The 27,641-nt window shown below is 37.1% G+C and overlaps 1 protein-coding gene across 2 annotated transcripts in view; it reads right to left on the bottom strand.

Annotated features, from left to right (window-relative positions):
* Nucleotides 1-27,641, bottom strand: part of RNF13 (ring finger protein 13) — a 157,887-nt gene that overhangs the window by 11,745 nt on the left and 118,501 nt on the right. For both annotated transcript variants that reach the window (XM_014838564.3, XM_044755249.2), the window contains exon 8: nucleotides 22,910-23,003. In XM_014838564.3, coding sequence (XP_014694050.1) covers nucleotides 22,910-23,003 — 94 coding nt within the window. The remainder of the gene's footprint in view (nucleotides 1-22,909; nucleotides 23,004-27,641) is intronic.

Below are 27,641 nucleotides of genomic sequence, written 5' to 3'. Positions count from 1 at the left end.
GGAGACACCGCTATATAAAACAACTTCAGATTTCTTTTTCTTCAGAAGACAAGGCATCCTGAATATCTAACCTGCCCTGTGAGACTTCAGAGACTGGACAGCTAGCATGATACTAGACTTGCTTAGTTTTGGTCTACAACAATTGGTATTTGCAAAGTCTTGGTTTTGCATTATTTCCTCCTCACATCTTAGTGAGGTACTTAGGGCAGGTACTACCACAGAGGCAAGTTAAGTGGTTTGCTCAAGTTCACACATCTAATCATGAATAGAACCAAGTCTTTTGGTTCCAAATCTTGTATTCTTTCCATTGTACCATTTTACTGACTTTCTAAATTAACTGCTAACTTCCTCATTGCTATGGGGTTCATAAGAACTACTTCCATTACTTACATACCCCCCCCCCTTCCAATTAATACACTTTTGATATGAACTGAAGTTTGTGGTAAAAGGAAACCTAGGAGCCAGCTAGAGGCAAGGAAATGACTTGTGATCCCAGTGGAGTTCTGGAGCTCTCTCTAATTCCTAATGGAATGATTCCTGCAGGGAGCATAGGTAACATAATTAACATTCCTCACTGACTTCTACTGGACTTCCCTTTGGACACAAGATCCAGTGAGAGTAGGTAGTTTCTTTCTTTATTCCTTTTTTTTTTTTAAGAGTAATTTTCAAACATGATGAACCATTATACCACCTCATGTACCATCACTGACTTTCTTCTGCTATTCTTGTTACATCTACCTTCCTCTGCTTTTTTTCCTGAAGTATTTTAAAGTAAATACTGAGACATACCATTTTACCAACACATACTTTAGTAAACACCTCTAAAAGATAAGGACTTTAAAAAACATAATCACAAACTATTCTCACACCTAACAAAATGAATAGTAATTTCTTGATATCATTCAATGCCCAAGGCATATTCAAATCTCCTCAATTGTCTCAAAACTGTCTTTTTACAGATGATTTATTTAAACTAGGATCTAAGCAGGATCCAAACATTGCATCTGGCTGATGACTTGTAAGTCCCTCTCAATCTAAAACAGCCCTGCCCCCTTTGTATACCTTATTGGTTAAAGAAACTGGATCATTTTTCCTGTAAATTTCTCTGCATTCTGGATTTGGGTGATTGCACAGATGATTGTTTTTTAAGATAGCTACAGAGCTTCATCAATCATTCTACATTCAGACCAGAAACTCTACCGGCTCAGTGGCACCTTTGTGCAAATTAGGGGAAAAGCAACACTTCGTCAATGTACTTTATTGCTATCTGCCAAAAAATAACTTTATCACAAATATAAAAATCTCTGGTGAGGAAGACTGAATGATAGCCTTCCAGAGCTGTGCAGTGCACTACCTGTACAATCCTATGTTGCAGCTGGATTCAGAATTCGTGGTGAGATAATTTCCCACGAGTAAGAAGAAGTGGGTGGAATTTCTTTTTGATAAACTGGATTACTTTAGTCCTTAAACTTGAAAGGCAGAAAAAAACATCAGTTTTCGACACTATTGTTAGTCTCTGACAGTCCTGAACCTCACAGGCTTTTCATACTCTCAGGCTGTGTAGCCCTAGGCATCTAGATCAAGAAAAAAAATTCCAGTTTAAGGTGTCTGGCAAGGAATAATTTTTTTAAAAATCAAAATGGTCTCCAATTCTCTGTTCATGTGGAAACCATTTTGATTTTATTCTTTTCGTAACTATGACAAAAAGTATGACTTTTTCACGGACAATAACAACTATCAAAATGTGTGCAGCCTGCCACTTCTGAGAAGAAACCCATCCATTCAGTGATTGGTTCTAAGTTTCTCATAATTCGGCTTGCAATGGGATAATCATGGGTATACTGAGAACAGAGTTTTATAATGTTAAATCAGTTGTGCAAATTAAAAACTATCTACTGTCAATGGATACAATAGAGGGTATATTAGCAAAGATGTGGAACTCTGACAGCTGCTGGTAAGTTTAAGTAATATTTCTAGTCCAACGTAACTGAATTTAAATGGTTTGTGATTTAACTATAATTTGGCACAAAGAGTAAATATTTGAGTTCTGACTAAGTGCCATGCTAGGAATGAATGTTTCTTAGAAATTAAAGTAATACAACCTATGCAAAGTAAAATATCTTCAAGATGTAGACTAATAAATAATTTTAAAATGTGAGGCCTATCTCATTGTATGCATTAGGAATTCACAAAAGCTGCATTACATCAAAATGTTTTCTAAACTATCTCTATTAATTCAATATTAAAGAAACCCAATGTGAGATTTTCTGGTAAATTTTATTAAAAAAATAGCAATATGACAGTTCCTTCTTGATTTACATTCACTATGGCATCCCCAATGTTTAAGTAGTGTATCTAGAGCACAGCAAGTGCCCAGGATATATTTATTGAATGCATGAATAGTATTTAAATCTGGAATTTACTATATAAGTTAATGTATAAGTTAAAGGCAGCACTTTTTAAAACTATTTGTAAAAAAGCAGTCTGTATAAATTAGTAATAATATTAATGAATAATTTTGTTGGTACTAAAATACTAAATGAAGACCTCATGTAAAACAGGTGGATGTGATCAGACTTAAAACTTGCTAATTATGCTGGATTGACCTGGAAATGTGTAAAAGTAGCAGGAATCCTCATCCTCCTCTTGTAGGAAGGTAAAGTACTATAAGTACTTTGGAGATCAGTTTGGTGCTGTGCAGTGAACTTGATGATGTACATACTTCCTGACTTAGCAGTTTCACTCCTAGATTTGTAAATAAATGATCTAGAGAAACACACACATATGACCAAAGTGGAATGAAGTAGTAGTAGGACCAGAAGGGAAGGGAGGAGACTTCCAGTTTCTGGTCTGGCACATAAGGAGCTTGGAAGTTGTCACTCCTGTGCTCACAACAAGGGAAAACCTGAACAAACTGAAAATCAACACCTCTTCTTAGAGCTATCAAAAGAAAGAGGTCACAGAGAAAACTGCTGCCCCCAAACTGGACAGACGGGCAGGCAGCAGAGAATCACAAGCTACTGGAGCTGAGCCAGGAGCAAACCAACCGTGGGAACCAGCGCTAGGGGAGAAAGAGAAACTGTAACTGATAAACTGCTGGAGGCTCAGGGTGGACAAGGTTGAGAGTCAGAAACTCTACAGAAGGTTTTCTGGTCCAGCATGTGAGGAGGTTGGAAATCACCACTCTGTCTAACAAAAAGTGAAAAGCTGAGCAAACTGAAAAATCAACAATTCATCTTAGATCCACCAGAGAAGTGAACTCACAGGGCAAACTGCTGAACCCAACACTGGAGCTACAAATGCAGATACAGAGAATCTTACAGATCAGAAAGCCCCTGAGTAGCAAATTCCACGGGAGCTAGTATCAGAGGAGGAAAACCTGAACTGTAATGGATGAATTCCAGAGGCTCAGTGTGCACAAGTCTGAGAGTTTACAACTCCAGGGGAGCTGGACATTTTGTGTTTTCCTTGTGGAGCTCCACCAGGTTTTCACAGTGGACAATTGGGCTTCTGGCAGTGGAGGGGGAAAGCAGCCATTTTGAAATAACGCCAGCCAGAGCATTCTGTTCTTAACAAGCCTGCCCTCAAGAGGAACTGTCTAACCAGATCGTAACCTACTGGGGTTTTTATCAGAGTCTAACTGACCTGAAGGAAGAGAAATACCCAACTCCAACCAGCTCCACCGTTCTACGTTGGGGCAGGGAGATACCAACTCCAACCTCTCCAGCCATCAGTTTCCACCAAAGGCTGGGAAAAACCTGAGAGGCACTTGTGAAGTTCACAGCCCAAAGCCACAGGCTCACTAAAGGACACACATGATCATAGGACTACAGAATGCTTCCCAGCCCCCACCACACCTTACCACTGCATCACCAACCGTCTATTTACTGGAGTTCCTTTCACTCAGAACATCATGTCTGGCTTTCAACAAAAAGTTAACAAGAATACTAACAGGCAAAAAACACAGAAGAGGGGCCAGCCCCATGGCCAAGTGGTTAACTTCGCACACTCTGCTGCGGTGGCCCAGGGTTTCGACGGTTCGGATCCTGGGCACAGACATGACACCGCTCATCAGGCCACACTGAGGTGGCGTCCCACATACCACAACTAAAATATACAACTACATACTGGGGGGATTTGGGGAGAAAAAGCAGGGAAAAAAAAGAAGACTGGCAACAGTTGTTACTTCAGGTGCCAATCTTTTTAAAAAATAAAATAAAATAAATCCTTAAAAAAAACAAAAAAAAAACTGAAAGAAAAAGACTCAAAAAAGGAAACAAAAAAAGAACAGTAGGACAACTAAAAAAACAAAGAAAAGAAAAAAAGGTGTAATATATGCATAATGGGAATACCAGCAGAAGAAAGAAAGAAAGGAACAGAAGCGATATTTGAAGCAATAATGACTGAGAATTTCCCCACCTTATTGTAAGATAGCAAACCACAAATCCAGGAAGACCAGAGAACATCAAACAGGGTAAATGTGAAAAAACACAAGGCATATCATATTCAAACGGCAGAAAATCAAAGATAAAGAGATCATCTTGATGCTGATCATCACTGATCATCAGGGAAATGCAAATCAAAACTACACTAAGGTATCACCTTATACCCATTAGAATGGCAAAAATAACCAAAACAAAAAGTAACAAATGTTGGAGAAGTTGTGGAGAAAAAGGAACCCTCATACACTGCTGGTGGGAATGCAAACTGGTGTAGCCACTATGGAAAACAGTATGGAGATTTCTCAAAAAATTAAAAATAGAACTACCATACGATCCAGCCATCCCACTGCTGGGTATCTATCCAAAGAACTTGAAATCAGCAATTCCAAAAGTCCCATGCACCCCTATGTTCATTGCAGCATTATTTACAATAGCCAAGATGTGGAAGCAACCTAAGTGCCCATCAACTGATGACTGGATAAAGAAGATATGGTGTGTATATATATATATATATATATATATATATACACAATGGAATACTACTCAGCCATAAAAAAGGATAAAACCGTCCCATTCACAACAACACAGATGGACCTTGAGGGTATTATGTTAAGTGAAATAAGCCAGATAGAGAAAGACAATCTCTGTATGACTCCACTCATATGTGGAGTTAAACATGTAGACAAAGAGAACAGATTAGTGGCTACCAGGGGAAAGGGGAGGGTTGGGGGTGGGCACAAAGGTGAAGGGGTGCACCTACAAAGAAGTGACAAACAATAACGTACAACTGAAATTTCACAAGATCGTAAACTATCATAATCTCAATAAAAGTTTAAAAAAATACTAAAAAAAGAGATGATCTTGTAAGAAGCCAGAGGAAGAAAACACCTTACCTACACAGGAACAAAGGGAAGGGTTGCATCCGACCTGCCTCAGAAACCATGTGAGCAAGAAGAGCGTGCAGTGAAATATTCAAAGTGTTGAGGGAAAAAACCACCAACCAGCAAAATTATCCTTCAAAAGTGAAGGAGAGGAGTGATGCTAGCAAGACAGCAGAATGGGAAGCCCTAGATCTGCGTTCTGCCATGGAGACACAGACCACCAATAACAAACAGACCAGATGCTGCTGGGAGGAATCCAAAAAGTAGGTAAAACGTTCCTGCCCCCAGGCCAGGGTGCAGCCTACAACATTAAAGCCCAGTAAGAAAATTCATGACACTGTTCCCTCTCTCATGCCAGAGCCCTCTCCCCTGGCATGGCACATTTGGGAGGAAATGCCCAACTCTTCTCTTCTACCTGGGGAGGGAAAAGTGTAGAATGTATGTCAAATGGCAAAATTTTATGGGGGCCGGCCCCGTGGCCCAGTGAGTAGGTCTGGTGCACTCTGCTTCAGTGGCCCAGATTCCATTCCCAAGCACAGACCTATACCAATTGTCAGCAACCATGCTGTGGTGGCAACCCACATAGAAAATAGAGGAAGATCGGCACAGATGTTAGCTCAGGATGAATCTTCCTCAAGCAAAAAGAGGAAGATTGGCAACAGATGTTAGCTCAGGGCAAATCTTCCTCAGCAAGAAAAACAATTTAGATGGGCTGCCCAAGGGCATGGTTTCTGTCTTGATGCATCCAAGTAATGAGAAAAATAGGGTGCCAGGTTGGGGATCTCTAAGAACAAAGATGATACACCATGCACCAGAGTCTGCAGTACCACAGACACCCACTAGGTAGAGCGCCAGTGTCACAATTTACTACACACCAGAGAGGCTGCAATATCATACACAGACACCAGAGGGAGCTCCTGAACAGAAACTAGCACACCTCTTCAAATAGGGGATTACATGCACAAGCCCAGAGAGGATGCAGACCCAGAAAAGGATTTAGAGATCTCCAAATCTTAGCAGTGCTGAGTGGAGAAAATCCTCTCTACTTGAAACCAGACTGCAAAGTCTGGGAGAGTTGGCTGATTCTTCAAATGCCAAAATCACAACAATGCATAATAACAAGATACACAAAGAAACAGGGAACTGTGACATATTAAAGGAAGAAATTAAATCTCCAGAAACCAAACCTAAAGAAAGAAAAATATATGAATTGCCAAAGAATTAAAAAGTACTATCGGGCCGGCCCGGTGGCGCAGCGGTTAAGTGCGCACGTTCTGCTTCGGCAGACCAGGGATGGATCCCCGGTGTGGACATGGCACTGCTTGGCCAGCCATGCTGTGGTAGGCATCCCACATATAAAGTAGAGGAAGATGGACATGGATGTCAGCTCAGGGCCAGTCTTCCTCAGCATAAAGAAGAGGATTGGCAGCAGTTAGCCCAGGGCTGATCTTCCTCAAAAAAGAAGGAAAGAAAGAAAGAAATTTAAATAAATACATAAACATTATTTAAAAAAGTACTATCAAAAGGATCCTCAATGAATTAAAAGCACAGGTGGACAACCAAACAAAATCAGGAAAATGATGAAAAACGTAATATCAACAAAGAGAAACTATGAAGAAGAACCAAATAAAATCTGGAACTGAAGAAGACAATAACTGAATTGAAAAATATGAGAAGGATTCAACAACAGACTTGACCAAGCAGAGGAAAGCATCAGTGAACCTGAAGACAGGACTTCTGAAGTTACTGAGGCAGAGGAGCAAAAGCAAAAAAAGGATGAAGAAAAATTAAAACAGTCTAAGGGGCTTACAGGACACCATCAAGCAGAACAATACATGCATTATGGGATCCTTGGAGGAGAAGGAAGAGAAAGGGGCAGAGAACCTATCTGCAGAAATAATGGCCAAAATTTTCCCAAATTTACGAGAGAAATGCACGTACAAATTCAAAAAGTCCAAATAACTCTAACAGGATACGTCTAAAGAGACCTATACCAAGACATATCATACTCAAACTGTCAAAAGTCACATAAAGAGAATCTTGAAAGTCAAGAGAAAAGCGACTTGTCACATACAAAGGAACTCCTTCTAGATTATCAAATTTCTCAGCAGAAACCTTGCAGGCTAGGAGGAAGTGAGATGAGACATTTGAAGTAGTGAATGAAAATAACTGCCAACCAAGAATACTATATCCAGCAAAAAATTTCTTCCAAAAATCAAAGGAGAAATGAAAACTTAGCCATCTTAAAAAAAAAAACAAACAAACAGGAAGTTCATCACCACTAGACACCCTACAAGAAATGCTGAAGAGAGTCCTACAAATTAAAGTGAAAGGACAATAAACAGCAACACAAAACCATATGAATATATAATATTTCCTGGTAAAAGTAAATATACAGACAAATATAGAATCCAATAGTGTTGCAATTTAGGGGAGAAAATCACATATAAACCTGGTATCAAATTTTGTAAAAAGCATAAAAAATAATTATAAATCAATATTAATGGATATATGCAATATAAAACATAAGTTGTGTAATTGATACCACAACACGGGAGGAGGCAGAGACGTAAAGGAGTAGAGCTTTTATATGTGACTCAAGTTGTTATCAGCTTAAAATAGATTGTATAACTTTAAGACATTTCATGTAATTGCAATGGTAACCACTAGGAAAATAGTGATAGAATATATACAAAGGGAAATGAGAGGAAATCATAACATATCACTAAAGAAAAAGATCAAGAAAATACAAAGGAAGACAGCAAGAGAAGGAAAGAGATACAAAAAAGCAATAAGGCAGGCAGAAAACAACAAAATGGCAATAGTAAGTCCTTCTCTATCAGTAATCACTTTAAATGTAAATGGATTAAATGCACCAATTAAAAGACATAGATTAGCTGAATAGATAGAAAAGATCCAACCATATGCTCTCCACAAAAGATTCGTTTTACACCTGAGGACACATATAGGGTAGAAGTGAAAAGGTGGAAAACGATATTCCATGCCAATGGGAGCCTAAAATAGCAGCGGTGACTACACTAAAAGCACACAAAATAGAATTTGAGATAAAAACTGTCACAAGAGACAAAGACATTATATAATAATAAAAGGTCAATTCATCATGTAGATGTAACAATTATAAATATATACACAACCTAACATTAGAGCACTCAAATGTATGAAGCAAATATTGACAGACTAAAGGAAGAAATAAATAGCAACATAAGAGTTGTAGGAAACTTCAATACCCCACTTTCAGATGTGGACAGAACAACCACATAGAAGTTCAGTAAGAAAACAGAGGACATGAACACCACCATAGACCGACTGTGCCAAACAGACACATACAGAACATTCCACCCAGCAACAGCAGTATATACATTCTTTTTAAGAGCACATGGAACATTCTCCAAGGTAGACCACAAGTTAGGCAACAAAACAAATATTAACACATTTAGTAAGACTGAAGTTATACAGAGTACATTCTCCAACATAAGGGGAAAAAAAGAGAAATCAATAGACAGAAAACAGAGAAGTCCATAAATATGTGGAAACTAATCAACACACTCAAATAACTAATGGGTCAAAAAAGAAATCACGAAGAAATTTAGGAAACATCTGAAGACAAATGAAAATGAAAACACAACATACCAAAATTTATGGAATATAGCAAAAGCAGTACTAAGGTAAGTTTATAGCAGTAAATGCTCATATTTAAAGATGATTTCAAATCAACAACCTAACCTAACACCTCAAGGAACTAGAAAAAGAAGAAGAAACCAAACCCAAAGTTAACAGAAGAAAGGAAATAATAAAGGTTAGAGCAGAAATAAATGAAATAGTGAGTTAAAAAAGAATTGTAAAAAAAAATCAATAAAACCAAGAGCTGCTTCACTTTAAAGATCAACAAAGCGGACAAACCATTAGATAGAATAACTAAGAAAAAGAGAAGACTCATAGGTAAAATTATAAATGAAAGAGGAAACAATACAACTGATGTCACAAAAATAAAAAGGACCAAAAGAGACTACCGTGAACAATTATATGCCAACAAACTGGATAGCCAATAAAATCTGGATAAATTTCTAGAATCATACAACCCACCAAGATTGAATCATGAAGGAATAAAAATCTGAATAGACCTATAACTAGTGAAGAGATTGAAGCAGGAATCAAAAACATGCCAATGAAGAAAAGCCCAGGACTGGATGGCTTAACTGGTCAATTCTACCAAACACTTAAAGAAGAATTAACACTGATCCTCAAATGCTTCCCAAAAATCCAAGAGGAGGAAATACTCCCAAACTCATTCTATGAGGCCAGCATTAGCCTGCTACCAAAATCAGACAAAGACACAAGAAAATTACAAACCAAATTCCCTGATGCAAAAATCCTAAACAAAATACTATCAAACCAAATTCAACAGCACTTAAAATGATCATACACCATGACCAAATGAGATTTACTTTATAGAATGCAAGGATGGTTCAACATATGAAAATCAATCAATGTAATACACCATATTAACAAAATGAAGGACAGAAAACACGTGATTATCCCAATTAACGCAGAAAAGGCATGTGACAAAATTTAACACTCTTCCATGATTAAAAAACACTCAACAAATAGGAATAGAAGGAAACTACTTCAACATAATAAAAACCATATATGAAAAGCCCACAGCTAAAGTCATATGCAATAGGGAAAGGCTAAAAGCTTCTCCTCTTAAGATCAGAAACAGGTCAAGGATGCCCACTCTTGCCACAACTATTCAACAAAGAACTAGAAGTTCTAGCCAGAGGAATTAGACAAGAAAAAGAAAGAAAAGGAATACAAACTGGAAAGAAAGAAGAAAAATTATCTCAGTTTGCAGATGACTTGATCTTACATGTAGAAAACCACAAGGATTTCCCGGAAAAACTGTTATAATTAATAAATAAATTCAACATAGTTACAGGACACAAAATCAAAAATCAGTTGTATTTCTACACACTAACAATGACCAATCTGAAAAGGAAACTAAGAAACAATCCCATTTATTATAGCATCAAAAAAGATAAAGTACTTAGGAATAGACTTAACCAATGAGTTAAAAGACTTGTATACTGAAAACTACAAAACACTGCTAAAACAAAATAAAAGAAGTTACAAGTAAGTGGAAAGAGACCCTGTGCTCGTGGACTGGAAGACAATATTGTTGAAGTGCCCACACTATCCAAAGTAATCTAGAGATTCAATGCAATCTCCGTCCAAGTCCCAAAGACATTTTTCGCAGAAATAGAAAAAAAATCCTGAAATTCATATAGAGTCTTAAGAAATACAAAATAGCCAAAACAATCTTAAAAAAGAACAACAAAGGCCTCACACTCTCTCATTTCAAATTTACCACAAAGGAACAGTAATTAAGACAGTGTGGTGCTGGCATAAAGATAGCTATGTACACCAATGGAAAAGAATAAAAAGCCCCAAAATGAACCCTTGCATATCTGGCCAAATGATGTTTGACAAGGGTGCCAAGATTACACAACAGGGAAAGGATAGTCTCTTCAACAAATGGTGTTGGGAAAACTAGATTTCCACATGCAAAAGAAGTTGTTGGATCCATATATAAAGATTAACTCAAAATGGATTAAAAAGCTAAATCTAAGACCTAAAACTATTAAACTCCTAGAAGAAAACACAGGGAAAAAAGTTTCAGGACACTGAATTTGGCAATGATTTTTTGGATATGACATCAAAAGCACAGGCAACAAAATAAAGAAACAAAATTAAAAAATTAAAATTACACCAAACTTAAAAAACTTCTGCACATTAAAGGAAACAATCAACAGAGTCAAAAGGCAACCTATGGAATGGAATGGAAGAAAATAACTACAAATCTTGTATCTGGATAAGTGAATATGGAACTTCTACAACTCATCAATAACAATAAAAATAATGCAATTAAAAATTGAGTAAAGGCCTTAAATAGACATTTTTCCCAAGACAATATACAATGACTAATAAGCACATGAAAAGATACTCAATATCACTAATCAGTAGGGAAATGTAAATCCACACTGCAATGAATATCCCCTGACACCAGTCAGGATGGTTACTATCAAAAGAACAAAAAATAAGTGTTAACAAGGATGTGGAAAAGTTGGAACCCTTGTGCATGGCTGGTGGGAATATAAAACGGCACAGCCATTATGGAAAACAGTACAGAAGTTCCTAAAAAATTTAAGAATAGAATTACTACATCATCTAGCAATTCCACTTCTGGGTACACACCCTAAGGAATTCCAAGTAGGGTCCTGAAGAGATGTTTATATACCTATGTTCATAGCAGCAATATGCACAACAGCTAAGAGGTGAGAGCAATCCAAATGTCTGTCAACAGATGCATGAATAAAGAAAAAGAGTTATATATATACAATGGAATATTATGCAGCCTTAAAAAAGAAGGAAATCCTGCCACATGCTATAACATGGATGCACCAGGAGGACATTATGGTAAGTAAAATGAGTCAGTCACAAAAGGACAAATATACGATTCCATGCATATGAAGTATCTAAAGTATTCAAAAGCATAGAAATAGAAGGTAGAAAAGTGGTTATCAAAGACTGGGGGAGGGAAATTAATGAGTATAGGGTTCAGGGTTGCAAGATTAAAAAGTTTTAGAGATGTATAGTACTATATCATAACACATTTAACACTACTGAAGCATACACTTAAAAAATGGTTGTGATAGTAAATTTAATGTTATGTGTCTTTTATCACAATTAAAAAAAGATAAGATTTAAGAAAAAAAATTGCTGAAGGTAAAATAAAGACTTTCTCAGACAAAAAAAACTTAAGGAAATTTATTGCCAGTATACCTGCCCCATAAGCAATATTAAAAGAAGTTCCACAGAGAGAAGGGAAAGGATACAGGTCAGAAACAAAAATATACATAAAGAAAGGAAGAGCACCAAGGAATGAATAAGTGAAGCTAAAATGAAAACTTTAATTTTTCTAATTCTTAATTGACCTAACAGATAACGGTTTGTTTAAAATAACAGCAGCAACAATGTATTCAAATATGTATGCTTATCTATATTTATATATGCCTACATATACTAAGATAAACAACAGTAATGATGCAAGGGATGCGGGACGGGAGAAATTAGGAATATTTTGTTATAAGCTACTTCGGTACCTGTGAAGCAATATATTGTTATTTGAAAGTACACTTGGATTAGTTGTAAATCTGTAGTGCAAACTCTAGGGTAAGCACTTTCTAGTAAATTTTAAAAGTATTATAATTGATATACTGAGACAGGAGGGAAAATGGAATCATATAAAATGCTCAATTAAAACCACAAAAGGAAGAAAAAGAGTAGAAGACAAAAAGTAGGAAGAAATAAGGGCAACAACAACAAAAAGTAACAAATATAGCAGATATTAATCCAGCTACATCAATAATCAGTTTAAATGTCAATGGTCTAAATATGTTAACTAAAAGACAGATTATCAGAGTGGATCAAAAAACAAGGACAAGCCAACTACATGTTGTCTGTAAGAAACCCATTTTAAATATAAAGACATATATAGCTTAAAGGTAAAGAAATGGAAAAAGGTATACCATGCTGCTTTAGACTGCATGTGTTTCCCCAAAATTCATATATTGAAGCCTAATTTCCAATGTGATGGCATGGAGGAGGGGGTGCATTGGGAAGTGATTAGGTCATAAAGATGGGAGCCCGCATGAATAGTATTAGTGACCTTATAAAAGAGACCCCAGAGAGCTCCCTCGCCCCTTCTGCCATGTGAAGACACAGCAAGAAGACAACTGTCTATGAATCAGGAAGAGGCCCTCAACAGACATCAAATCTGCTGGCACCCTGATCTGGGACTTCCCAGGCTCCATAACTGTGAGAAGTATATGTTTGTTGTTTAAGCCACCCACTCTATAGTGTTTTTGTCATAGCAACCTGAACATACTAAGGCGCATGCTAATAACATTAATGAGGCAGAGTAGCTGTGTTTCAGACAGAGCAGACTTCACAGCAAGGAAAGTTATCAGAGATAAAGAAGGGCATTACACAATGATAAAGTGGTCAGTACTCCAAGAAGACATAATAGTTCTTCATGTGTACATGCCTAAAAATAGAGCATCAAAATACATATGGCAAAAACTGATATAACTAGGGGCTGGCCAGATGGCGCAGCAGTTAGATATGCAGCGAACCAGGGTTTGCCAGTTTGGATCCCAGGTGCGGACATGGCACCATTTGGCAAGCCATGTTGTGGCAGGCGTCCCAAGTAGAGGAAGATGGGCACAGATGTTAGCTCAGGGCCAGTCTTCCTCAGCAAAAAGAGGAGGATTGGCTGCAGATGTTAGCTAAGGGCTAATCTTCCTCAAAAAAAAGAAAAAAAACCTGATATAACTACAAGAAGAAACAGATGAATCCACAATGATATTTGAGACTGCAACACCCCTCTATCAGAAAAGGACAGACTCAGTAAGCCAAAAATCAGGATATAGTGGAATCCAATAGCATCATCAATCAAATAGATATAACTGACATAAAATATTTCATCCAACTAGAAGCAGAATATATATTCTTCTCAAGCTCACATGGAACATTCACCAAGGTAGACCACATTCTGAGCCATAAAACACACATAAGCAAATTTAAAAGAAATCATACAATGTCTGCTCTCAGATTACAATGGAATTAAACTGGAAATCAATATCAGAAAGAGGGCTGGAAAATTCAAGAACACTTGGAGATTAAACAACTCATTTCTAAATAACACATGGATCAAAGGAGAAACCTCAAGAGAAATTTTTAACTAAATGAAAATGAAAATACAACTTACCAAATTTGGGGAATGCAATGAAAGCAATGCCTACAGGGAAAGTGACAGCACTGGATATATATATCAGAAAAGAAGAAAGATCTAAAATCAATAATCTAAGCTTCCACCTTAGGGAACCAGAAAAAGAAGAGCAAATTAAATCCAAGGAAAGCACAAGACAAGAAATAAAATTTAGAACAGAAATCAATAAAGAAAACTCAATGAAACAAAAAGCTGGTTCTTTGAAAAGATCTGTAATATTGATAAGCTTCTAGCCAGGCTAAGAAAAAAACACAAATTACTAATATCATAAATGAAAGAGGGGTCATCACTACTGATTCCACGTATATTAAAAGGATAATAAAGGAATAATGTGAACCATTTTATGCCCACAAATTTCATAACATGAAATGGGCCAGGAGAAATAGATAATCTGAGTAGGCCTATTATCTGTTAAAGAAACTGAATCAATAATTAATAACCTAACAAAACAGAAAGCACCAGACCCAGATGGTGGTGCAGGTGAATTCTACCAAACATTTAAGGAAGAAATGATACCAATTCTTTAATAATCTCTTCCAGAAAACAGAAGCAGAGGGAATACTTCCTAATTCATCATACGAGGCCAACATTGCCCTAATACAAACACCAGGTAAAGATATCAGAAGAAAAGAAAACTATAAATATCTCTCATGAACAGAAGAAAGGAAAACTATTAATATCTCTCATGAACAGAGATGATAAGTTCTCAACAAAATATTAGCAAATTGAATCCAACAGTGTATAAAAAAATTAAACTCCATGGTAAGTGGGAATCCCAAGTGGATCAGAGATTCAATGCAATCCCAATCCCAGCATTTTTTGCTTTTTTGGATGTTAACAAACTGATTCAAAAGTCTCTCTGGAAACACAAATGACCAGAACAGCCAACACAATATTGAATAAGAAAGTTGAAGGACAGCTACTGTCCCACTTAAAGACTTACTATCAGGCCATAATAATTAAGACAGTATGGAATTGGTGAAAAGAACAGATGTATAGATAAATGGGACAGAATAGAAAGCCCAGAAATAGATCCACACAAATATAGTCAAATGCTCTGACAACAGAGCAAGAGAGAAAGGACAGTCCTTTTAACAAATGGTGCCAGAACAATTCGGCATGCCAAAAAATGAATCTAAATAAAAGAATTTTATCAACATGATAAAGGGCATTTTTGAAAATCATACAACTAACATCATACTCAACAGTGAAAGACTAAAAGCCTTCCTCCTGAGATGAGGAACTAGACAAGGACGTGCACTTTCACCACTGCTATTCAATGTTGTACTGAAGGTTCTACCCAGAGCAGTTAGACAGGAAAAAGAAATAAAAGGAATCCAAATTGTAAAGGAAGAAGTAAAACTATGTCTATTCACAGGTGACATGATCCTGTATATAGAAAATCCAAAGAATCTACAAATAAGCCGCTAGAGCTAATAACTTCAGCAAAGTTGCAGGTTAGAAGCTCAACATGTGAAAACTAGTTGGATTTCTATATACCAGCAATGAACAATCCAAAATGGAAATTAAGAAATCAATTCCATCTGCAATAGCATCTAAAAGAATAATACACCTAGGAAAAAAAATCTAACAAAGGAGATGACAGACTTGTACACTGAAAACTACAAGACACTGATGAAAGAAATTAAAGAAGAACTAAATGGAAAGACATCCCATGTTCATGGATTGGAAGACAATATTGTAAAGATGTCAACACTAACCTAAGAAATCTACAAATTCAACACAATTCCTATCAAAATTCCAACAATCTTTTCTGCAGAAATGAAAAATTTGACCCTCAAATTCAAAAGGAATTGAAAGGAATCCTGCATAACCAAAACAATCTTGGAAAAAGAACAAAGTTGGAGCACTGAACGCTTCCCAATTTCAAAACATGCTGCAAATGTAGAGTAATCAAAACACTGTGGTACAGGCATGAGGACAGACATATCGACCAATGGAATAGACTTGAGAGTCTAGAAATAACCCCATACATCTATGGCCAATATTTTTAACAAGGGTGAAAGTCCATTCAATAAGGAAACAGTTTCTTCAACTGATGGTGCTGGGACAACAGCATTTCCACATGCAAAAGAATAAAGTTGGAGCCCTACCCCACACTATATAAAAAGATGAACTGAAAATCCATCAAAGGGGGGCTGGCTCGTGGCATAGTAGTTAAACTTGTGCACTATGCCTTGGCAGCCCAGAGTTCGTGGGTTCAGATCCCGGGCACAGACCTACACACCACTCATCAAGCCATGCTGTGGCAGCATCCCACATGTAAAAGTAGAGGAAGACTGGCACAGATGTTAGCTCAGGGCCAATCTTTCTCACCAAAAAAAAAAAAAGAAGAAAATCGATCAAAGACCTAGTATGAGCTAAAACCATAAAACTCTTAGAAGAAAACACTGGGGTAAATCTTTATGACCTTGGATTTAGCAATGTATTCCTAACTGTGACACCAAAAGCATGAACAACAAAAGAATAGAGAAATTATACTTCATCATAATTAAAAATGTTTGTGTTTCAAAGGACATCAGTACGGATGTGGAGAAATAAGAACACTTATGCACTGCTGCCAGGAATGTAAAATGGTGCAGCACCTGTGGAAGATAGTATGGCAGTTGCTCAAAGAGTTAGACACAGAATTACCACATGACCAAGCAGGACCACTTTTAGGTATGTACTCAAAAGAACTGAATCCAGGAACTCAAACATATACTTTTACACCAACTTTCATTGCAGCATTATTCACAATAGCCAAAAAGTAGAAGCAACCCAAGTGTCTATCAGCAGATGAATACATAAACAAAATGTAGTAAAAACATACAATGGAATATTATTCAGCCATAAAAGAAATGAAGTTCTGATCCATGGATACAACATGAATAATCCCTGAAAACATTATGCTAAGTGAAATAAGCCAGATACAAAAGGACAAATGTTGTATGATTCCACTTGTATGAAATGTCTTGGATAGGCAAATTCATAAGGACAGAAAGACTAGAGTGTCCCAGAGATGAGGAAGGTGAGAACAGGGAGTTATTGTTTAAGGGGTACAGAGTTTCTAGAGTCATGAAGATGTTTTAGAAATAAACGGTGGTTATGTTTGCAAAAACATTGTGAAAGTAATTAATACACTGAATTGAACCTTTAAAAATGGTTAAAATGACAAATTTTATATGTACTTTATTAGAATAAAAAGAAATTATTAACAAAAGAATCTAGACAAGACCTTACACTATTCCCAAAAATTAACTCAAAATGGATCACAATAAAAGGCAAAACTATAAAACTTTCAGAAGATATATCTTCTATGTTATCTTCTAGAAGGTAACAGAAATCTAGATGATCTTGGGTTTGACAATGAGTTTTTAGGTACAACACCAAAAGACTGATCCATGAAAGAAAAAACTGATAAGAGGGACTTCATTAAAATTGAAAACTTCTGCTCTGAGAAAGACATTGTTAGAGAATGAAAAGACAAGTTACACAGTGGGAAAAAATATTTGCAAAATACATATCTGATAAAGGCCCGGTATCCAAAATATATAAAGAGCTCTTAAAACTTAACAATAAGAAAACACAACCATCTTAGGCTGCTATAACAAATACCATATATTGGGTGGTTTAAACAACATTTACTTCTCAGAGTTCTGGAGGCAGGAAGTCCAAGATCAAGGGGCTGGCAAATTCAGTTCCTGGGAGAGCTCTCTTCCTGATCTGCAGATGGCTGCCTTCTTGCTGTATCCTCACATGACAAAGGATCATCTCTCTTGTGTCTCTTCTTATGAAGGCACTTAATCCCATTCATGAGGGCTCCACCCTCATGACCTAATTCCCTCCCAAAGGCCCTACCACCAAATAGCATTCCAATGGGGATTATGGCTTCAACACTGAGTTCTGGAGGGACAGAAACATTCAGTCCAGTGCACAACCCAATTAAAAACTGAGCAAAAGATCTCACCAAGGAAGATACACAGATGGCAAATACAAATAAGCACACGAAAAGATGCTCAACATTTTATGTAATTAGGTTATGAGATATCACTATACACCTATCAGAATGGCTAAAATACAAAACACTGACAAGACCAAATGCTGAGGAGGATGTCGAGCAACACAACTCTCGTCCATTGCTGGCAGGGATGCAAAGTGGTACAGCCACTTTGGAAGACAGTTTAGTAGTTTCTTATAAAGTCAAACATAGTCTTACCACATGATCTAGCGATCATGCTCCTTGGTATTTACCCAAATGTGTTAAAAACTTATGTCCACACAAAAACATGCATACAAAAGTTTATTGCAGCTTCATTCTTAAAAACAACTAAGATGTCCTTCAACAGGTGAAATGGATAAACATCGTTTGATACAGCAATAAAGAGAAATGTGCTATCAAGCCACAAAAAGTCATGGTGGAACCTTAAATGGGTATTGCTATTCCAACTATATGACATTCTGCAACAGGCAAAACTATAGACAGTAAAAAGATCAGTGGTTGCCAGTGGTCTGTGGGAGGGAAGGAAGGAGAGAGGACCAGATAGAGCATGGGATTTTTGGAGCAGTGAAACTATTCTGTGTGATATCATAATGATGACTATATGACATTATACATTTGTCAAAATGCAAAGAACTGTACAATGCGAAGAGTGAACTCTAATGCAAACTATGTATGCTAGTTAATAGTGTATCAATATTTATTCATCACTTGTAGCAAATGTACCACATTAATGAAAGATAATAATATTAGGAAAAATTGTAAGAGGGGAGGAGCATATGGGAGCTCTCTCTACTTTCCACTCAGTTTTTCTATAAACTCAAAACCTCTCTAAAAATAAAATCCATTAATTAAAAAGCAAGCAAAAATGTTCTTTAACCAAAGGCAGGGGCACTATTATTTAAAATGTCAATGTCATAAAAGACAAAGAAAGGCTGAAAAACAAGTCCAGATTAAAGAAACTTAAAGAAATATGGGGGTCTGGCCCTGTGGCCAAGTGGTTAACTTTGCACGCTCTGCTTCAGTGGCCCAGGGTTTCACCGGTTTGGATCCTGGGTGCAGACATGGCACTGCTCATCAGGCCATGCTGAGGCGGTGTCCCACATGCCACAGCTAAAAGGACCCACAACTAAAAATACACAATGATGTACCGGGGTGGGGGGGGGTGGGGGGGGCCTTTGGGCAGAGAAAGGAAAAATAAAATCTTTAAAAAAGAGAAAAAAAGAAAGAAGTATGGTAACTACATGCAATAGGTGATACTGACTAGATACTATAGTGGAAGAAAAAAATAAAGGAATCTTATTGGAACAATTGACAAAACTGGAAAAAGGACAGTAAATTAGATTGAAATAGTCCATCAACAAACTTCCTGAAGTTGGTGACTTCAATGCAGCACAGTAAAGGAATCTCCTTATTCTTAAAGAAATACACATGAAAATATTTGGAGATAAAGGATCATGATGTATGTAAATTACTCTCAAATCCTTCAGATGAAAAATTTTATATACATACATACGTAAAGAAGGAGAGAGAAAGCAAAACTGATAAAGTAGTGGGTTGACTAGTGGCCTCCAAAAATCCATGTCCACCTGGAACCTGTAACTGTTACCTTATTTAGATACAGGTCCTTTCCACTTGTAACGAACTAAGATGAGGTTCTGGGTTTGAGCGTCCTTATAAGAGAGGGAAATTCGGATGCACACACGCAGAGGGAAGAAGCCCATGGGAAGATGGAGGCAGAGATTAGACTCACGCTGCCACAGCCAAGGAAAGCCAAGGATTGCCAGCGGCCTCCAGAAACTAGGAAGAAGCCTTCCCTGGAGCCCGAGGAAGAAAACACCTTGGCAACCGCTTGATTTTGGAATTCTACCTTCTAGAACTGTGAGAAAATAAGTCTCTATTGTTTTAAGCCACTCAGTTTGTGGGACTTTGTTATGGCTGCCCTCTGGAAACTAATACAGTAAGTAACAGGTGACTCTGGGCAAAAGGCATGTGGCTGTTCTTTGTACTATTCATGCCAAGTTTTTGCCCTGTTAACAGAGTCTTTCTCAGAGCAAAAGGTTTTAACTTAGAAGCAAGATTTTTCTAGGTTTGAAATTATTTTCCAAAAGGTTAAAGAAGAATACAATAGGACAAATGACTTGAATAGACACTTCTCCAAAAAAGATGGACAAATGGCTAATAAGCACATGAAAAGAATTTATAAAAAAACCCAGAAAATGACAAATGTTGGCAAGGATATAGAGAAAGGGGAACACTTGTGCACTGCTGGTAGGAATGTAAAATGATGTAACCACTAGGAAAAGTGGCATGGCATTTCTCAAAAAATTAAACAGAGAATTAGCATATGATCTGGAAATTCCACTTTGGCTATACACCCAAAAGAAGTGAGAGCAGAGACTCGAATAGGTATTTGTGCACCCATGTTCACAGCAGCGTTGTTCACAATAGTCAAAAGGTGGAAGCAACCCAAGTGCCCATCGACAGATGAGTGGATAAATAATATGTGGTAGACACACAGAATATTATATTATTATTCAGCCTTAAAAAGGAAGAAAATTTTGACACATGCTACAACATAGATGAACCGTGGAGACATGGTAAGTGAAATAAGCCAGTTACTTACTATTTCACTTAAATGAGGTCCCTAGAGTAGTCAAATTCATAGAGACAGAAAGTAGAAGGGTGGTTGTCACCGGCTGGGGGAGGGAGAAATGGGGAGATGTTGTTTACTGGGGACAGAGTTTCAGTTTGGAATGACGGAAAAGTTCTGGAGATGGATAGTGGTGATCATTGCACAACAATGTGAGTGTAATGCCACTGAACTATACACTCAAAAATAGTTAAAATGGTAAATATTATGTTATGTATATTTTCCTATAAGAAAATACAATAGCTGTGTGTACGTGTTTGGAGCTGGGGTGACCTGACAAGCTGATTTTAAGTTTTACGCGAAATGCAAAGTGTCAAGAATAGCTAAAAACTGTTGAAGGAGAACAAGGTGGGAGGATTAACTCTATCAGAGATCAAGACCTGCCCTGACCCTACAGTAACTGAGACAGTGTGACACTGGCGTGAGGATAAACAGCAAGGTCAACAGAAGTCCAGAAACAGCCCACACATACATGGCCACTTGATTTATGTCAGCGGTGACAGTGCAGAACAGCGCATTTTTAATAAGTAGCTCTGGGACCACTGGATATGCTTATGTAAAACATCAAATTGGAAACAACTTAAATTGGACCCCCATTTTACAGAATCACTTTAGGTGAATTAAACACCCAGACATGAAAGGCAAAACTATAAAGCTTCCAGAAGATAATATAACACCTATGTGATCTTGGGGTAGGGAAGAAGTTCTTTTAAAACATGCAAAAACTACCATAAATGAAAAGAACTTTAGTCCTGTGAAAAAAATAAGCCACAAACTAGAGGACAGTTAAAACACATAAAATCAGGGGGGCTGGCTCTGTGGCCTTGTGGTTAAGTTTGGCATGCTCTACTTCAGCAGCCCAAGTGCAGGTCCCAGGCACAGACCTACACCACTTGTTAGCGGCCATGCAGTGGCAGTGACCCACACACAAAATAGAAGAAGAGTGGCAGAGATGTCAGCTCAGGAAGAATCTTCCTCAAGCAAAAAGAGGAAGACTGGCAACAGATATTAGCTCAGGATGTATCTTCCTCAGGAAAAAAAAAAAAAAAAAAGACTCCTGAAGCCAGTCCTCAAACTACTTCTGGTCTATGAATAACTCTTACTTAATCCATACTGTATGATGATAGTGCACGGCACTTTTATAAATTTTCATCTCTATTTCTTTTAACATGTGATTTTTCCTATTTTTTGTTGTTAAATTTTGTATTTTTCATAAAATAATAGTTATTGTAAATGGTAGGTTTTTCAAACATTTTATTACTTAGAAAATAAAAATTTGGCAGAACTAAGTTTTAATGCCTTCTTATTTCTCCTCTCCATTCTCTTTACATTTTCTCTGCTGAATTAATAAACAGAACATTTTTACTAGTATATGAAATTGAAAAGTGGGAACTACTAGCCAAAAGGATTTAACAACCATGTACCTGCACTCAGAGCTCACCAGAGCATGGACAGGAGAAACAATATTGGTTAGAGTATTAGACCCATGCCCCTCCTAGCTCTGTCAGTACTGGCTGTGTGACATTAAAGGTTTTCCCCTCTCTGACCCTCTTATTTCCTCATTTATAATACCTGTTATAGTACCCATTTCATAGAAATATGAAAATTAAATGGGCTGATACATTTAAAATGAAATGACGCATAATAGCTACTTAGGTGTTTAGTTAATAAAACACTATTAACCATGTGTTTAGTTAATACAATGTTAATACAGTGATGTATGGTGGGAGAGAGTGGGAGGAACTCAGTGGGAGCAGGCCACCTGAGCACAGAGAAATAGATTTAATCCACTGATGTTTAGAACTGCTAGCACATTACGATAATAAAAAGCATTTGATCAACTTCATTATTGTTTTTAAATTCTCTGCAGACCATGTACCCACTTCTTGCCTTCACCAGAACAGACCACAGCAAAAGAGCATCTCCCACCTTCATTCACTCCTGATTAACTGAGCGTCAGGCATAGAGCATGGCAAGGACTCAGAGGGCAGGATCAGAGCACGGTCACCATGTATTCTTAGTAAACTAAGTGTACTTCTTTAGAAAATAAAAACATTCCTTTACCTTTTTTGAATTTATGTACAGGGAGTTTCTTCAGTTGATCTTTACGAAGTCTATTTCTTCTAGCTCTATGTCTATCCTGGACAAATTTTGTGATCTAAAAATAAAAGAGAAAAAAAGGGAATTAGATATTAAATATGCAAATAGGAAATGACCAATATCTTTTAAATAACAAATATCTTCTAAGCTGCTACAAATCAATTCAATTTACTTAAATTCTAATTGCAATATTATTAAAGCATTAAATTACAGTAGTGATTAGTTACCCCATAAATTATTCTTTGAATTTTTGTTCATTGAATTAAATGATCTTTAATGTACTCTGAGAGAAACATTATAAATCACATATGACTATTTATTTGTAAAAATACAGATGGTAGACTATAGGTTACAAAGACTCCACTGGCTCAAAAAAAACAGGAGGGCTGAAATTCCTATAAGTTACAAACTAGTAAATTTTCAAACATTCACTTATTAGTCACCACACTTTCAGTTCTAGTCGCAAAATAGACAGAACTAACACAGAACGCCTGTACTACAAATATTCAGAAACACTAAATAAAATATGTAAAATATTTTTAACTATAAATTACTATGCTTACAAGAATGAAAAGGAAGCCCAGAGGGTGAGAACTAAATGCCAAAAGCAACATCCGTAAAATAAAATTTTGACAAATTTGACTGTATTGAAGTTAAGGAGTTCTGTCCTCAAAAGACACTGTTAAAAAATAAAAGATAAGCCACAGAGTGGGAGAAAATATTGGCAAATTTCATATCTGATAAGGGCTTTTCATCCAGAATATATAAAGAACTCAAAATTCAATAAAAAGAAAACAAGAGGAGTGAAGTCAGCATCACGGCGGAGTGAACTTGCCCAGGATTCTCTCTTCTCCAACATATAATGAAAAGGGACATTCCTACTCCAACGGAGGACATCCTAATACAACCCAAAAACATCGGAGAGGCATACGCAGCCATATGATGCAGGGCAGAGAGGCTGGAGCCCCCCTCAGAAGAGCTGGAACGGGGTAAGAGAGAACTTCGCTCACTCCCCTAAAGACTGCGATCCAGGACCAGGGGTGGCCTCTGAGAGGAAAGGAATGGAAGACGGGATGTCCGTTTGCAGGAACATCAAGGACCCCCAAGAGCCAGTGCAGCCTAGAGGGAGGACCTCTACCAGGGCGAGAGCTTTCGCGGGGGGTGAATTCATCAAGCCAACACCCCAGGAGAGCAGATAGTGAGAGCAGAGCAAGAAAGCCCCAAGAGCACACAGGAGAAAGCTGCCCTCCCCCCACCCGCCCCACACCTGCTCCAAGCCTGGGATCTCAGCTGAAGGCACAGGGCTCAGAAAACATGGATCTTGACCCACACACAGTGGTGATAGCCAGTAACTGCAACAAAATAATATCAGGACACATAAGACAAGAACCACCCCTTCTAGCAATATCAAACATTATATCAAATCTCCAGAGAGAAAACGACAAGAATCCAGAATTCAGTCATGAGGACACAGAAATATGTAATCTAAATGACAATGAATTCAAAAGAGTTATCATAAAAACTCAACAAGGTAAAAGACAATGTAGAGGAACAATCCAATGAGTTCAAGAGCTACTTCACAAAAGAGATTGAAACTATAAAGAAGAATCAGTCAGAAATATTAGAGATGAAAGACACAATGGAAGAGATAAAGTATGGATTCCCCAAATGCTCAAGTGGACATCACAGAGGAGCAAACAAGCATAATCAAAGATAGACATGTTGAAATGTTCCAGACAGAGGAGAGAGAACGAAGACTAAAAAGAAATGAAGAAAGTCTCCAAGAAATATCCCACTCAATGAGGAAATGCAACATATGAATTATAGCTTTTCCAGAAGGAGAAGAGAAGGAGAATGGAGCAGAAAATGTGTTCAAAGAAATAATACCAAAGATTTTCCCAAACCTAGGGAAGGAGATGGAAATCTGTGTGGAAGAGGCTTCCAGATTTCCTACATTTGTCAGTGTAAAAAGACCTACTGCAAAAGCATATAGTAGTAAAACTGGCAAAAATGAATGACAAAGAAAGAATACTCAGGGCAGCAAGGCAGAAGAAAATAACCTACAAAGGAACCCCTATCAGGCTTTCAGCGGATTTCTCTGCAGAAACCTTACAAGCTAGGAGTGAATGGAATGACATATTCAAATCTTTGAAAGACAGAAATTTTCAGCCAAGAATACTCTATCCAGCAAAAATATCCTTCAGATATGATGGAGAAATAAAATCTTTCCCAGACAAACAAAAGCGAAGGGAGTTCATAGCCACAAGACAACCCCCCTACAATAAATCATCAATAAGGCCCGCATACCTGAAAAAACAAAGGGGGTTGAGAAAGGGGTTAGAAAGCATGGAGTAAGTAGATAAATAGGTAGACAGAATCAGAATAGGATAACAAATATTCAACTATAGCATTAGGCTAAAGAGAAGGAAAAAACAAAAAATAAAGATAATCGCCATTTTAACCAAAAACTCACAATACAAAATGGAATAAAATGTGAGAAAAAACAACTTAGGAGGGGAGGAGGAAAGGGACTGAATCGGTCTAGACTAAGGAAATAAGAGGCCATCAGAAAATGGACTACCTTATACACGAGATTCTGAATACAAACTTCAGGGTAGCCACTAAACAAAAAAGCAAAACAGACGCACAAGTAATAAATAAGGAGAACACAAAGAAACACATCATAAAAAACTACATAAGTCAATGAGTAGACCAAAACACACAAGACAAGAAACAAAGGAAATGCAGGAGAACTGGAAAAGGAGTGATAACATGACAGCATTAAGCCCTCATATATCAATAATCACACTAAATGTAAATGGATGGAATTCTCCAATAAAAAGACACAGAGTGGATTGATGGGTTAAAGAACAAGACCAAACAACATGCCGCCTCCAGGAAACTCAGATCCAATGACAAACACAGGCTCAGAGTGAAGGGGTGGAGGATGATACTCTAATGGCAAACAAAAGAAAGCAGGTGTCACAATACTTATATCAGACAAAGTAGACTTCAAAATAAAACAGGTAAAGAGACACAAAGAGGGGCAGTTTATAATGATCAAAGGGACACTCCACCAAGAAGAAATAACACTTACAAATATCAATGCACCCAACACAGGAGCACCAAAGTACATAAAGCAACTATTAACAAACCTAAGAGAAGATATTAATAAGAACACAATAATAACAGGGGACCTCAACACTCCACTCACATCAATGGACAGATCATCCAGACAGAAAATCAACAAGGAAACAGTGGAATTAAATGAAAAGCTAAAACAGTTAGACTTAATAGACATATATAAAACACTACATTCAAAAACAGCAGAATACACATTCTTCTCAAGTGCACACAGAACATTCTCAAGGACACACCATACGTTGGGAAACAAGGCAAGCCTGTATAAATTTAAAAAAATTGAAATAATAACAAGCATCTTTTCCAATCTCAATGCTATAAAACTAGAAACTAATTACAAGAAAAAAGCTGAGAAAGGGACAAAGATGTGGAGACTAAACAACATGCTATTGAACAAGCAATGGGTCATTGAAGAAATTAAAGCAGAAATCAAAAAGTATTCAGAGACAAATGAAAATGATAACATACCCTACCAACTCATATGGGATGCAAATGCTGTATTAAGAGGGAAATTCATTGCAATACAGGCACACCTTAACAAACAAGAAAAATCCCAAATAAGCAATCTCAAATAACACCTAACTGAATTAGAAAAAGAAGGACAAACAAAGCCCAAAGTCAGCAGGAGAGAAATAATAAAAATTAGAGCAGAAATAAATGCTATTGAAACAAGAAAGCCAGTAGAAAGGATCAAGAAACAAAGAGCTGGTTCTTTGAGAAGAAAAATAAAATTGACAAACCTCTAGTCAGACATAAAAAGAAAAAAAGGGAAAAAGTTCAGATAAACAAAACCAGAAATTAAAGAGGAGAAATAACAATGGAAATAACAGAAATAAAACAGATTATAAAAGAATGCTACAAAAAACCATATGCCAACAAAATGGATAATCTAGAGGAAACAGATAAATTCTTAGACTCTTACAATCTCCCAAAGGTGATTCAAGAAGAAACAGACAATCTGAACAGACCAATGACAAGAAAAGAGATTGAAACAGTAATCAAAAGCATCCCAAAGAAGAGAACCCCAGGACTAGACAGCTTCCCTGGGGAATTCTACCAAACTTTCAGAGAGGATTTAATACTTATCTTTCTCAAGCTATTCCAAAAAATTAGGGAAGATGGAACACTTCCTAACACATTCTATGAGGCCAACATCACTCTGATACCAAGCCTGACAAGGACAGCATGAGAAACGAGAACTACAGGCCAATATCACTGATGAACATAGATGCAAAAATCCTCAACAAAATTTTGGCAACCTGAATTCAGCAATACATCAAAAGGATCACACATAATGATCAAGTGGGATTCATACCAGGGGCACAGGGATGGTTCAACATCCTCAAATCAATCAATATGATACACCACTTCAACAAATTGAGGAATAAAAACCACATGATCATCTCAAGAGATGCAGAGAAAGCATTTGACAAGATCCAACAGTGATTTATGATAAAAAAAAAAAAAAACAAAAAACTCTTAACAAAATGGGGATGGAAGGAAATTGCCTCAACATAATACAGGCCATATATGACAAACCCGCAGCAAACATCAT

Source organism: Equus asinus, chromosome 21, assembly GCF_041296235.1.
Source record: "Equus asinus isolate D_3611 breed Donkey chromosome 21, EquAss-T2T_v2, whole genome shotgun sequence".
In the NCBI taxonomy this organism is placed as follows: Eukaryota; Metazoa; Chordata; class Mammalia; order Perissodactyla; family Equidae; genus Equus; species Equus asinus.
This window is presented reverse-complemented; position numbering and strand designations above follow the sequence as displayed.